The sequence below is a fragment of the Petaurus breviceps genome, unplaced genomic scaffold (assembly GCF_028583685.1).
Source record: "Petaurus breviceps papuanus isolate PSGF00001 unplaced genomic scaffold, PetGlider_PUasm1.0 90925, whole genome shotgun sequence".
NCBI classification, from domain to species: Eukaryota; Metazoa; Chordata; class Mammalia; order Diprotodontia; family Petauridae; genus Petaurus; species Petaurus breviceps.
Genome location: NW_027187380.1, coordinates 4,694,264 through 4,709,416, shown reverse-complemented (window position 1 = coordinate 4,709,416; position 15,153 = coordinate 4,694,264). Strand labels below are relative to the sequence as shown.

The window sequence follows — 15,153 nt, the reverse complement described above, 5'->3', positions numbered from 1 at the left end:
CTTCCTTCCTTCCTTCCTTCCTTCCTTCCTTCCTTCCTTCCTTCCTTTCTCTTTCTTTTTTGCTTTTTGGAGGGCAATTGGGGTTAAGTGACTTACCCAAGGTCACACAGCTAGTTTTTGTGTTAAGTGTCTGAGACCAGATTTGAACTCAGGTCCTCTTGACTCCAACGCTGGTGCTCTATTCACTGCGCCACCTAGCCACACCCTCACCTTTTCTTTCTAATGTCCCAACTTGTGTTGAGGCTGCCACCATCCTTCCCATTGTCCACATTCAGAAATTCAACATCAGCCTCAGTTTTCACTCTCTGCCACCACCACATCTCTCACATTTGTGCCCTTCTCTATAGTCATAGTCACCCTGATTCAGACTGTCAGCTCTTCTCCCCTGGACCATTGGAGTAGCCTTCTAGATTCTAGTCTTTCCTCTTAATTCTTCTTCCACACAGCTGCCAGATGACATTTATAAAGCACACATCTGACCATGTCACTCCCCTGCTCAAGAAGCTCCAATGGCTCTTTCTTGCTTCTAGAATAAAATACAGATTCTTTTGTTTGACATTTAAAGCTCTTCATAGTCTGTCTCCAGCCTGATTTTCCAGACTTATTGCCCAGGTTTGGTACCCCAAATTTGAACTGTCTTTCCTCCTTATCTTTGCTTTTTTAGGCCCTAGCACCACTTCCTGCAGGAGACCTCTCCTGATTCCCTCCCAGCTGCTAGTGCCCCACCCCTGAAATTACTCTGTATTTATTCACTTATATGTGTACAAGTGGTTTCCCCTCATAGAAAGTAGGCTCCATAAGGGCAGGAACAATTTTAGTGTTGTCTTTGTGCGTGGCATGCCCCTCCCCTTCCCCCTAGCCACAAATCCTGTTTGCACAGTACCTGGTGCATAGTCCATGCCCATTAAATGTTTCTTGATTGATTTTTGTCATTGTAGAGAATTTCTGGTATAGGAACTCCCTCCACCAACATAGATTGTAAAGGATATGATTTCATAGATAAGTTGTGGAGATTTGCTCGAAGCACATAAGGGTTAATGAGGGTTTCACAATTGTTAAGTATCAGAGGTAGATTTGAAACTAGCCCAGCAGTCTATCCACAGTGGTCTCTTTACCCCTTCTCTGAATCTAAACATGCATCTATATAGATATACTTGTGTACATATGTCTATGTAGATATACACTGTGATTAATTCTATTTATTAGTTTCTTGTTGTTTGTTCTTTTTTTAATATTCCCTGTTATTTTAAAATGAAATGAGCAAGATTTTAAAATCTAAAATAAAAACTACCCCTAAATAAAATTACTTTTTACTTAAGTCACTATTGATTTTTTTTTTTTACTCTGGACCAATCACACTAGATTAAAACATTTATTACCCCATCAGAGAGATTTAGGAGAGATTAGACCCAGATTTCCCTAATAAGCTTTGTGTGGTCTTCATACTACCTTCCATCTCTCTTCACTATTCCAGATTTATGGTAGATAATCTCTCTCCCCACCTCTTTGAAAAGAAAGGGAAAAATAATTTATCAAGATCATAACAGAATGGGCTTAGATAAAAATCACATACTGTGTGTGTAAGGGAGGGAGATATTGGGGAGATAATAGGGTTATCTGTTCATCTTTAATTGGCAGCCTCAGTGCCTTCTTATGCTTAGATCTCATCTTCTAACTTTATCCTTTCAGAGGGGTGTTGGCATCAAAAGTACTCCAGTGACAGTGGTCCTGCCAGATACCAAGGGGAAGTCGTACCTCTTCAATATCATGGACACACCAGGTGAGTAGGCCAGTGTCTGCTGACATAACTAATAGGTCATTCCTTAACCTTTTTAACATCTTAGCCACTTCTTGCTTTCCTTCATGCTCTCAATTTCCAGAGTAGACCAGTTCATACTTGGGTGTCAGCCAATCAATAAACATTTATTAAATATCTACTACTTACTAGGTACTATGCTAAGTTCTAGGGGTACAAAAGGAGGCAAAAGACAGTTCCTGCCCTCAAGGAGCTTACAAGGGGCAACAACATACAAATAAATGCGAAGCAAACTATATACAGAATAGATAGGAAATATTAACAGAGAGAAGACACCAGAATTAAAGAGGGGTTGGGGAAGGCTTCTTATACAAAGTGGGATTTTAGTTGGGACTTCAAGGAAGCCAGGGAGGTCAGTAGTCAGAGCAGAGGAGGGAGAGCATTCCAGGCATGGGGGATGGCCAGAGAGAATGTCCGGATCCTAAAAATGAAGGATCTTGTTCATGGAACAGCCAGAAGACCAGTGTCACTGGATCAAAGAGTACATGTCAGGAAGTAAGGTATAAGGTGACTGGAAAGGTAGGAGGGTCCTCTATTATGAAGGGCTTTGAATGCCAAACAACATTTTGTATTTGCTTCTGGAGGCAATAGGGAGCCACTGAAGTTTCCTGAGTAAGGAGGTGATAAATTCAGACTTACATTTTAGGAAAATTGCTTTGGTGGTAGATTGGAAGATGAATTGGGGTGGAGAGAAGAGAGACTTGAGGCAGATAGTTACTACACCAGGCTATTGCAGTAATCAAGGCAATGAGGGCCTGCACTAGAGTGGTTGCTGTGTCAGAGGAGAGAAGGGGCCATTTGAGAGGTGTTGCAGAGGTGAAATCGATAGGCCTTGGTAATAACACTTTGGATGGCGGGAGGGTCTGGTGAGAGATAGTGAGGATGACTTTTAGGTTAAAAGACTGAGGAACAGGAAGGAAGGTGTTACTCTCTATAGTAATAGGGAAGGTAGTAGGACAGGAGAGTTTATGGATTCCATTTTGGGCATAATATGTTGAAGATGTCTAATTGGCATTCAGTCCAAGATGTTGGAAATCAGCAGAAATATTGGGGCAAGATAAGTAGATTTGAGAATCATAAGCCTAGAGATGGTAATCAGATCCATAGGAGCTGATGAGATCACCAAGTGAAGTAGCATAGAAGGAAAAGAGGAGAGGACCCAGACAGAATCCTGAGGGTTTAGGGGGTGTGATCTGGAGGAGGATCCAGCAAAAGAGACAGAAAAAAAAAACAGAAGGAAGTCAGATAGGTAGAAGGAAAATCAGGAGACAGTGGCATTCTGAAAATCTGGAGAGAAGAGGGCATCAAGGAGGAGAGAGTGATCGACAGTGTCAAAGTCTACATAGAAAGAGGTCAGGAAGAATGAGGATTGAGAAAAGGCCTTTGGATTTGGCAACTAAGAGATTGTTAACTTTGGAGAGAGCAGTTTCAGTGGACATCCATCACACTTTTTATCCCTCCTGCCTAGGAGTGAATAATAAATAATATATGTTATGTAATAACAAACGTGTTATAAAGATATACATTTTATATAATCAGTATATGTTTGTAATTTTATGTTGCTATTTTATGTTCTATAGTTACATATATTATATGTGATAGTAAATAAAGCGCCTTTTAAACAGCTCCTTTAGTGTTAGCTGACCAGTTCTAGTTATCCCATGTGCCCCCTGCTTTATGTTTCAGTGCCATATGATTGAAGGAAACCATGACTTTCCTAGTAGGTTTTTCTCTTGATCTAGGGCAAAGGTGGGGAACCTTTGGCTTTGAGGCTACATGTGGCTTCCAGGTCCTCAAGTGTGGCCCTTAGACTGAATCCAAACTTCATAGAAAAAATCCCCTTAATAAAAGGATTTATTCTGTAAAATTTGGACTCAGTCAAAAGGCCGAGTCCAAGAACCTAGAAAACGACATGTGGCCTCAAGTCTGCAGATTCCCCACCCTTGATTTAGGGTATCCCTGGATCAGAATTATAATCCAGCTTTCCCCTCCTTTTGAGTTCTACCTCTCCTCTCCAATAACACCCACGCTCTTGTGCTTCTCACAACCTTCTCCTTTCCCTGCCTTTCTCCTGAGTTCTGAACTGTCCCTTGACACCTCCCGAACCAAGAAAATGTGCTTGTTATAGAAAGTTAGACTATCAGAACTGAAAAAATGCCCTGAGAAATAATCTAATCCAACTCCCAAATGAGGCAGACAAGGCCCAGGGGCGGGGGAGCAGTGACTTTCCCATGGTCAAACAGTAAGTTAGTGGGAGAGCAAGGGATAGGGTCCTGGCCTTAGATACTTTCAACTGTACCTCTGTCCTCTATCCCATTTTCACAGGGTTTTGTTCTTTGCTTTCTAGAGCCACTACCTGCTAGTTGAATAAATTTATTTGTATTAATGTGTTAGTGGGTACAAATGTGTATCCCTTTCTTATGTAGCAGGGTCTTCTGTAGAAGAGGTTTAACTCAATTTATCTTATCAGTGGGAATTTCAAGAATTGTGGAAGACTTTGGGTTGAGGGAAGGTAAGGAGGAGTAGATTTGAGTCTTGAGGTTGCCTCTGGTTGCTGTAACTGTCCCGAAGAAAGAGAACCAGGTACTTCCATTTGAGTCATTGTAGGCAGGTAAGAAGTGCTTACTCCTTTACCCACGTATTGTCCTTTCTTCGGGTTTACTTTTTTCAGGACATGTGAATTTTTCTGACGAGGTAACAGCTGGCTTGCGCATCTCTGATGGAGTAGTACTTTTCATCGATGCAGCTGAAGGGGTGAGCATTTGTTTTTGTGAACTCTTGGACAATATTGTCTTAACGCACTTCTCTTGTATTTGCTCTAAATAATTCCCAGAGCAAAAGAAGGAGAAGGATTCAGAAGTTTTGTTGACTAACTTAAGGTAGCTGTGTGATTAAATTCTAGTTTAGCTCTGATTTAAGGACAGTAAATCAGATTCAGCGTCAGTTCTTAAAAAAGGTGTAATCCTTTTCCCTGGTAGAGCTGAGAATCAATGGAATTCAACACAATTTAGGAAATGAAGAGGTAACGTAATCTGGAGGGAGGGGACAGGCATAAAATATTTAAAGTATTTGTTCTATATTAATGATTTTATTGAATTAGTGGTAGGAGTTAGAAAGCTCTGCTGCGAAAGAATGTGATGGTTAGGTGGACAAGTTCAAGGTTTCTACAGGCCCTTACCAAGTAGTTAGAAATCCACACCAATATTTCATTTCCTCACTTGTGTGCCATTGGTAAAATGGCCAGTAGGGGGACCTATTAGTTTTTAGCCAGATAATCCTGCTTCTTCAAGTAGTACTAATAACAGCAAAAATTAGCATTTCTACATTGTTTTAAATTTTGCATAGTTCTTTACAAATAGTGCTTCCTTTTGGTTAGTTACCAGTTCCAAGAATAAGTAAAGGAGCTTGTCTGCTGTCCTAATTCCTTTTCCTGATTTGTCCATGTTAAAAGATTAGGCCCTTTGTAGCCATGCTGTGGGGCTTTCATGGCTTCTCCTCCAATCTCAAAATCTGGTGTTCCTTAGGTGATGCTGAATACTGAGCGGCTGATCAAGCACGCAGTGCAGGAGAGGCTGGCCGTCACTGTGTGCATCAACAAGATTGACCGGCTGATTCTAGAGCTAAAACTTCCCCCAACAGATGCCTATTACAAGCTACGACACATTGTGGATGAGGTCAATGGATTAATCAGGTATGGGGGAGACCATTTGCAATGTGCTTCCCTTCTTTAGTGCCATTGAGTTTTTAAGAGATTGTAACCCTGAGGGCCTGAGGTTGTGGTTTGAGAGGACTGGATGCAGGTGAATTGGTGTGATCTCAGGGAATAGAGTTTCCTAGGGTCAGAAACCTAGAGCTTGGAGGGGACTTTACATGAGGAAGAGGCCCAAAATGATGAAGTGACTGCCCAAGGCCACACAGGAAGTAAGAAGCATCAAGATAATGTGGCTTAGGTAAAAGAAGGCCAGAGACTGATGGGACTTAATAACAGAGCTAGTGTGTTTGACATAGACAGAGATATTGCTGCTGACCCACCATTGACAAGGTGTGTGTTCTGAGATTTTTCCTAGGGAGATCAAGGCTAGGGATATAAACTGTGGCCATAAAAGGATTGAACTATAAATGTGGGCTTGTTGTCACTGCTAATCAACCAAATGATCTAACTAGCCTCAGACCTTCAGGATAAGGAGTATTAAATAAGTGGCAGCAAGTTGCTATCCGCTGTTTTTACTATAAATGGGCCCAACTTCAAATTGGACAGATTCAGAAAGAATTTCCCAACAAAGCATTGGAAAGCCTGCGATGGACTGCATAGTATAGAGAGGCAGCATGGTACACACTTGGAGTCAGGAAAGACTGGGTTTGGAGTAGGCCTAGAGTACTTAGATGTGTGGTCCTGGGCAAGTCATTTAACTTTTCTAAGCTGCATTCTAATCTTTAAAATGGGAATAATAATAGTACCTGACTCCCAGCATTGTGAGACTTAAATGAAATCATGGGTGTAAAGGACTTTTGCAAACCTGGAAGGGCTATAGAAATATCTGCTGCTGCTACAGCAGCAGTGGCGGCTACTTATATTACCATCCCTCCTACCATCCACCACATTCATTGGGGTACATGGCAACCATATGTAAATGCCAAGGAATGAACCAAATGGTCTTTTGACGTCTCTGCCAGCCCTAGGATTTCATAAAACACCCATCTAGATCTATCTGTAAAGATGCTTTTTCCCTTAAAGAGTTATTCTACTGCATGGAATTGAGAACAGAGTCTGAGCAGCCCACAAAACCACTGTTAGGAGTCTTTTGACTTTTTTTTTTAAGCAGTTGGGGTTAAGTAACTTGCTCAAGGTTACACGGCCAGTTATTTCTGGGTGTGGTGCTAAGTATCAGAGCCTGGATTTGATCCCAGGTTATCCTGACTCTGGGGCTGGTGCTCTTACTCACTGCACCACCTAGCCGCCCATCTTTTGACTTCTTAGCCCCCAAAATGATTTCTTGCAACCCTTTTGTAGTTTCTGTTGCCTTTATCCTGTCTCATAGCTGTAAATCTCTTCTAATCCAGCAATCATTTATTAAATTAAGTACTTACTCGGTGCCAAGCACTGGGACTACAAAAGCATGAGCAGTTCCTGCCCCAGAGAAATCGACCTTCTCCTTGGGGGAGGGAAAGGACAGGGGAGATTGGGGGACTACAGCATATTAACCAGTTATTTGAGGAGGGGTTGAGCACCCACAACTAAGGACACCAGGAGAGGAATTCAAAATAACACTTGTGCTGAGCTTTGGATATGAGGAGGAGGAAGCCGCTCACGATTCCAATACAGAAGACAGAAAGCCTGGGAAGAGGCCCAGAAGATGGCTAAGCACTGAGCTCAGGAAGCCCACTTTGGCTGTGCTGAAGAATGTGGGAAGGGGAGAAGGAGTCAAAGGCAGACTGGGCCAGATTGTGAAGGACTGTCCATGATGAGCTAAGTTTGTGTTTTGTCCTAGAGGCCAAAGGGTACTGCTCACAGTTCTGGGGCCAAGGAGTGACATGGTCAGACTTGTGCTTTAGGAAAGTGATTCTGCCAACTGTGTGAGAGATGGATGGGAGAGAAAGAACTAAAAGGCAGCATGTCTTAGGTTTGCCACAGTCTGGGTACTAAATGCTCCCTCGGGAGGCTTTTTCTACAGGAATTCATTCAACATATTGATTAAGTGACTACTAGTAATGCATAGCACCCTGTCGGGGAGATAAGTTTAGATAGCCATTGTCCATGTTCTCATGGAGCTTAAAGTCTAATGGAATTTTGCATCCCCACAACCTATTTTCCTAATACGTGAGAGAAGTTGTAAGAGGTTCAAAATGCTTGTGCAATCTAGGATGCTGAGGGGGAAAGGTCATTACTCATAAGGGAATGCACAGGATTGGGGTGGGAGAGGTTAGCTACAATAGAGTTTGCCTAGAGGGGAGTAGTATCACCATGGGTAAGCCACTGTGTCTCTTTTGGCCTCCTCTTCCTCATCTTTAAGAAGAGGGTAATGTTTTAAAAAAAAAAAAAGAATGGATGCTTTAGGGCGGCTCAGTGGCGCAGTGAGTACAGCCCCGGAACCAGAAGCGGGAGGACCCGGGTTCAGTTCTGGCCTCAGACACTTAACAACCACACAAAAAAACTAGCCATGTAACCTTGAGCAAGTTACTTAACCCCAATTGCCCTCCAAAAAGGCAAAAAAAAAAAAAAAAGAAGAGGGTAATGGTGCTGGGAGAACCTACCTCCCAGAAGTGTTATGTGGATCAAAAGGAGATAGGCAGTCAACAAATATTTGTTAAGCACTTAATATGTGCCAGGCCCCTCGCTAATTCCTGGGGATACAAAGGAAAGTCCTTACCCTCAAGGAATTTACATTTCAGTGATGGAGATAATCTGTACATACATAGGAATTTATAAGATATATACTGAATAGAAGGAAGGTAATCTTAGATGGGAAGGGCTAGTTTAGCAGCTGAGGGAACCCAGAAAGGTCTCCTAAAAAAGATGGCACTAGTGCTAAGTCTCAAAGGAAGCCAGGAATTCTAAAAAAGCATTCCGGCATGAGGATAGCCAGCACAGAGGTATCAATGCTGGAGATAGAACATCATGTGTGAGGAACAGTAAATAGCCTAATATGGCTGTATCATAGACCATGTAAAGGGGAGTAATGTGGAAGAAGACAGGAAAGATTACAAAGGTCTAGCGTTTGAAGATCTTTAAATGTCAGATGGAGAAGTTAGATTCTTGAGGTAAGTGGGAGCCACTGGAATTTGTCAAGTAGGCCTTGGGGATGTGGTCAGATCTGTGCTTTAGGAGATCACTTTGGCAGCTGTGTGGAGATTGATTTAAAGTAGGGAAAGACCTGAGGCATGGAAGACCAAGGTAGAAGACCATTGTCTAGGTGTGGGGTGATAAAGACCTAAAATGACTTAGTGGTCACTGAGAGAAAGAGACCAGGTCAGATGCAAGACATGTTGTAGAGATAAAAACCAGATTTTCACCATGGATTAGATATTTGGGGTGGAAGCGAGAAAGGCGTCAAGGATGGCGCTGAGGTTGTGAGCCTGGGTCACGAGGAGGATGGTGGTGCCCTCAGCAGCAATACAAGATGTTGAGAAGAGAGCTAGATCTAGTGTGAGGTGTCCAGTAAGCAGTTGATGATGATGATGATGATGATGAACTAGAGCTTAGGAGGGAAACTAAAGCCACATATGGAGAGCTAAGAGTCATCTACATAGTGGTGAAGTAATGGGAGCTGATAGGATCACCAAGTGAGAGTATATAGAGAAAAAAGAGGTGGAGCCTTTAGGTTTACCCCCTGTTAGGGGCCATGATATGGAAGATGAACTAGCAAAGGAAACTGAGAAGTAGCAGTCACACAGGTAGGAGGAGAACCAAGAGAGAGTAATGTCATGAAATCCCAGAGAGGAGAGAAGAAAGTGGTCAGCAGTGTCAGATATTGCAGAGAGCCCAAGAGCAGGGAGGATTCAGGAGAAACCATTAGATTTGCCAATTGAAAAGTTCTTGGTAAATATGGAGAGCAAACTTTTCATTTGAGTGATGAGGTCAGAAGTCAGATTGCAGAGGGTTCACAAGAGAGTGAGAGGAAAGGAGGCATAGATGCCACCAGTTGGCTTTTTTCAAGAAGGTTAGCTGAGAAAAGGAGAGAAATGGGGGAGAAAAAGTGGGGATGGCAGCATCTGGTAAGGGATTTTTTAAGGATAGGGAGACTTGAGTATAATTGCAAACAACAGGAAAGGAATCAATAGATAAGGAGAGATTAAAAATTAGAGTACGGATGATAGAGCAGTGTTCTGGAGATAGGATGGAGGGGATATGGAGAGGGCTTGGCCTTGGCGAGAAGGATCAACTCTTCATCAGAGACATCAGTGATGTAGGGCATGGTTGGGGGTGATATCAGCAGCATGTGTGATGTGGAAAAAGGGAGAAGAGCCTTCTGCTAATCACCTTGATGTTTTGTAAAGTAAGATTCTCAGCTAAAAAGGTGGGGGAAGGAGTTATATGGGATATTTGAGGAGAGAAGAGAAGGTTTGGAATATCCGTTGTGGTCAGTGGGATAGAGAATCAATTAGGTAGGAATAGGAGGATTGCTTTGTTGTTGACATGGTGGATATAAAGTGCAAAACTTATAAATATCATTCTGAGGTAAGCCTGGGAAAATAGGGTGGCACCCGATTAGAGGGTATTAAATGCCAGTCTAATAAAGTTTAAAGTTTACTTAGTATAGAAGAGGGAACTTTTGGTGGATTTTGAGCAGAGACGTACCTTCTAGGAAGATTTGTCTGGTAGCATTGTGAAGGACAGATTGGTATGCAGAGAGAAGACAAGTGTAAAGCCCTGGCAGGAGGAAACTTCAGGTATAGAATGGTAATGAGAATCTGTATGAGGGTAGTGTCAAGGGGGTACAAAAGATTAATAGTCAGACTGTTGGGATTTAGTGTCTGATGGAGTTGGCAAGGGATTGGGGAAAGTTCTTAGATAAAGGGGTACATTGCTCAAGTAGTTCAGTAGGCAGAGGGGCCAGCTCCATTCATCCTGATCTTTATCTTGCCACTGGACCCAGATGGTTCCAGAGGAGAAGGTGAAGCTTGTAACTTTGCACAGCTTTCCCTCACTTTCAATTTATTTCACTTGCAATTGTCATCACCTTCCTGATGTCATGGTCCCCTTTTAGAACAAAGGACAAACCACAATCAATAGGCAGGGCAGGGGAGAAAGGAAGTTTTTGTTTTGACAGAAGAGGAAAATATAGCACCAAATGGTTTTAAGTAATTGGTCAGAGACTATGGTACAATGGGGGAAACAGTAGATTTTGGAGACAGAACCTGGATTCAAATATTGATCCTGCTACTTATTTATATAATGTTGGACAGATCTATAAATTCCACTGAGCCTCAGTTTCCTCTTCTTTAAATGAGGGTATTAGACTAACTCTGCCTCAACCATACAGATTCAAAGTAAAGGCACTGCATTAAAACAATGAAACAAAATGATACTGCACAGTAGGGAGAGTTTTTCAGCAGATGATAAGCTACAAGGAAGACATGTTTGTATTAGTGAATATTCCAGGTATATTAGTATAATTACCATTTCTCTAAAATTCATTCATATCTTGGCACAGTTGATTTGTGTTCTGTACTGTAAAATCTTTGCCTTTGGCCTCCGGTTTGACCATTGTCAGTCCCATGCAGTTAACTTTTTCCAAGGTTATGTTTAATATTGCCAACTCTAGGAAGTCAGCTTGTTAATGAGAATTGGGAAACAACTCTATCATATCACTCTCTTGGGCCAAGCTATTGGCAGGCTGACTCTATTATGTAAGCACATTTAGGTGATTGGATTGTGTGATGATACTGTCCCCCATACAACTGCATGCCATGTGTCAGCACTATCCTGTCATCCAAGTGTCATTCTATTTGTGGTCATTTCTGTTTCAGCATGTATTCCACCGATGAGAACCTGATCCTCTCTCCACTTCTGGGCAATGTGTGTTTTTCCAGCTCCCAGTACAGCATCTGTTTCACACTGGGCTCCTTTGCCAAGATCTATGCTGACACCTTTGGTAAGCTATCTGTCTTTTTTACTTCAACAGTTTCTCATTCTGAATGGACAGGATCATGGCATCCTGCCAGTCCTCTGTGGGAGCTTTTTTCTGACTTTTACCTGTGTTTTGAATACTCTTTTCCTTCCCCCAGGCCACTTCTTAAGATCAAATGAATCATGAATATTAAAAGAAATATTAAGTGATAGGAAAAAGATGAGGAAAAAGGTGGATAATTGTTTAGGATGAAAACTCTCCCTGCATACCCTGAAGCCAGGAATGCCTTAAGCCAACAAAGTACTTTGGGGAAAATTATTTAGATACAGAGCATCTTTTATCATTGGCCTTTCTAGCAGTTCAGTTCAGCAGGGTCCTAAGAAGGCTGGGTAAAAGGACTCTATTAGATTTTCAGTGGGTATGTATAATCCTCTTTCTGGCTGTGGTTGGTTGCCTTCTCAAGAGCTCCTGCCTCAGCTCCCCAAATTGAGAGTCCCTGTAGCTCTCTTATCCAAACCTGCCTGTTCCCCCAAGCTTCTCAGTATTTATCCTTAATATTTATATATTTATTCTTGTGCAAGAATGAGAAGACATAGTCTAAATTTGAACCCACTTTCCCCTAGATTCTGTGTAGACTGGTGGGGAGAGTATGTTACAGACTGTTAGCCTGAACAATTGGTTTTATACTAACAGCTCTTATTATACCTCAGTAAATACCCCTTTCTAAGAGGTGAAAAAAGAAAAATGCATGGGGACATTGGACCTTGTTGCAGAAGGGCTTTTCAAGCATAGACAGGCTGATGTGGGAAGCAAATATCAAACTGGGACCTGCTAGTGTAGATAGTGTAGTGTAGACAGTAAGATCTGCAGCTGTAATGTAGCTGTATGAAGGGAACTTGTAGTTGGAAGTCTTCGAGGCGTGGGAGAGACAAATTCCTATCCTCTATCTCAATGTTAGTGCAGGAAAGTGTCATCCTGGAAAGCACAGAGGGGAAGTATACCAGCAGCTTTTAGTTTTGTCACTGTTAGTGTACTCATTTATTGCAGTAGTTATGATCTATTCTAGGGCAATAGGGGTTGCAAAGAGAGAGAGGAGACATGGGAGACACAATCCAAACCCTCGGGTAATTTGGAGATGTATTAGGGAGAGAGGACATAAGCACTAGGGATGCATAACCATTCAGACAGCAGAAGTTAAGAGCCAAATCCACATTATCAGTAGCAATAACTAGTGAGTGGTCCAGGTGTTCAGAAGAGGGAGTAAGTACCCAAATTGGATTTGGATTGAACTTGGAAGAAAGCTAAAGATTCAGACAAGTAGAGAATAGGGAGGATGTTTGAGGTGTGGAGAGCAGGCATGGAACTAGGAATGTGTACAGCATGTTCAGGTAACAATGATTAGATCAGCGTGGCAGGAACAGAGAATTCTGTAAATGAGCAGGGGCATTGCCATAGTCAAGGGTCAAATGCAGGCCTTAAGCATCCAGCTGAGGAGTTGGAACTGTATCCTGCAGACTGTGGGAAGCCATGAAAGGTATTTGAGTGGGGAACCTGCATGTGCAAAGTGGAGTTTGGAGCAGATTAATATGGCATTTGTAGACATTATATATTGATCAACAAGCATTTGTTAAGTTGGCCACTATACTTGGAGTTAGAGATACAAATACAAACAGGAAAGCTTAGTCTGTTTGAGGACATGAAATAATCACAGATAAGTAAATACAGGTTTTATACGTGTGTGTATATATATACACACATCTCCCTCTTTGTGTGTGTGTGTGTGTGTGTGTGTGTGTGTGAAAAATACAAGTGAAACTGGCAGGAAGGGGGTAGGATTAACAGCTGTGAGAATCAGACATACAGGTGTGAGGGGAAGAGGCTGGAGACTGGATAGCAAACTAGTGCAAGTGGTCCAGGTGTGAGAGAATAAGTGTGATGATTAGAACAATGTCTTTGGGAATAGAATGGTACTGGATGAAAAAGATCTCTCCAAGAAGTATTGCAGGGGAAGAATCAACAGGACTTGGTGACTAGAACTAAATGGGGGTGAGAGGAGGGGAAGAATGATAAAGGATATCGATCTTGTGATTATGAAAGCAATGGAATCCCAAACAAAAATAGATGGAGCTGGTTTGGTGGATGGGGGATAGAAGAATGATAATTATTTTGATTTTAGAATTAAGTCTGAAGTGATATCCAGGTAAAGTTTTCTGTGTAAAAGAAGTTCTGGAGATGCCAATATAACAGCAGAATCTCCCAGAGCCCCTGAATCTCAGCTTGTTGTTTGGCCCATTGTGAGACTGAGCTGGATTGGGACTAAATCCAGTCTCAGAAGGGCTGAGTTGTTCAGTCTGTCTTCATCAGGATCAGAGCTTACAGCCCAAACAAGAAAAAAACTCTATTTTTTTGTGGGGGAGGTGTAGGGGAGGGGAATATCATAAACTAGATTTGATGTTTTTTCCTGTATACTATAAGGTCCTGTATGTATGCATGCAGAGTCAGGGCAGGGGGACAGCAGAAGTGAGGTGGGTCAGACGGTCTGCAGCTGTAGGGTTGCTAAAACTGGCAGCAGCCTAGAGCTCCCCCATGGATCACAGAGAAACAAGGGGGAGGAATAGGGTATGAGTTAGCAGGGAACCCTGTGCAGGGAAGTCAGAAGAAGCATCAGTTATCTTTTCCTTCACACACCACTAAATGCTGAGACTAGAGAATTCGAGGGAGACTGAGAGTTTGCGTTTTGGTCTCAGCATGGTCTCATTGACTTAGTTATGCTTATTTTTTTATTCTGAATTTAACAAATTTAACAAACACATAAAATGGGTATTTCTCTGTGTATAATAGAACAGAAGAAGAAGACTATACATGAAGCTGCTGATTTCTATTATGCACAGCTTGCTTTAATTTTAAAATATATAATAAACTCAACTGTAGCTTTCCAAACTGTCGTGCTTTGTCTACTCCTTTGTGGCCTTCTCTCCATTCTTTCATCTTTTAAAAAGAAGCCCCAGCAGCCCTCTTTTCTCTTCTCTTCCTTTTTTTTTTTTGCTGCCATTTCCTTATATCCCATTACCCTCCCCTCTCCCCCAATGGAGGAAAAAGAAAAGAAGAAAACAAAGCCCTTTTTTACAAGGAAAAGAAATTCCCATGTCGACTATGCCCAAAAATGTGTGTCTTATTCTACCTCTTACTCTTTGTCTTTGGATCAGTTGCTTCCTTCTGTCTTTCTTTTCACATGTCCCCTTGGTCCAAATCTTTAAGGCTTAGAAAGAAGGTTCTCGATGCTCTTATTTAGGAGCCAGAGGTGATAATGTAAAGGATTCAAACAAGCACTCCAAGCAGAAAGTGGATTATCATTTTTGTCTTGTCATATAGGTGACATCAATTACCAAGAATTTGCCAAGAGGCTATGGGGTGACATTTACTTCAATCCTAAAACGTAAGTGGCATGAAAAATTTCCCTTTCCTCAGGGGGTGGTCTGCTTTCCCAGTGAGGCTGTCTCCCAGTCATTGAGGACATAGAGGAAGAGAGCTCATAAAGGTTAAGCACAAAGCATTCAGCGATATAGTCTGCTCCTCTTCTTCTTAAATGAGATTGACTTCATTAAGTATTTGCTGTGTGCCAGGCACAGTGCTAAACATGAGGTAACCGAAAGAAAGACAGTCCTTGTCCTTAAGAAACTTAGATTTCAATGGGGAAGACAGCACCTAAAAGAAAACTGAGAAACAGAGGCGGATGGAGGCGGGAGATGTGGGTACCCACCTCAGGGG

At 42.1% G+C, this 15,153-nt stretch overlaps 1 protein-coding gene across 2 annotated transcripts in view; it reads left to right on the top strand.

The window, feature by feature from the left end:
* EFTUD2 (elongation factor Tu GTP binding domain containing 2) overlaps positions 1-15,153 on the top strand; it is a 48,023-nt gene that overhangs the window by 21,380 nt on the left and 11,490 nt on the right. For both annotated transcript variants that reach the window (XM_069076148.1, XM_069076149.1), the window contains 5 exons: positions 1,690-1,780; positions 4,488-4,570; positions 5,341-5,507; positions 11,285-11,409; positions 14,758-14,821. In XM_069076148.1, coding sequence (XP_068932249.1) covers positions 1,690-1,780; positions 4,488-4,570; positions 5,341-5,507; positions 11,285-11,409; positions 14,758-14,821 — 530 coding nt within the window. The remainder of the gene's footprint in view (positions 1-1,689; positions 1,781-4,487; positions 4,571-5,340; positions 5,508-11,284; positions 11,410-14,757; positions 14,822-15,153) is intronic.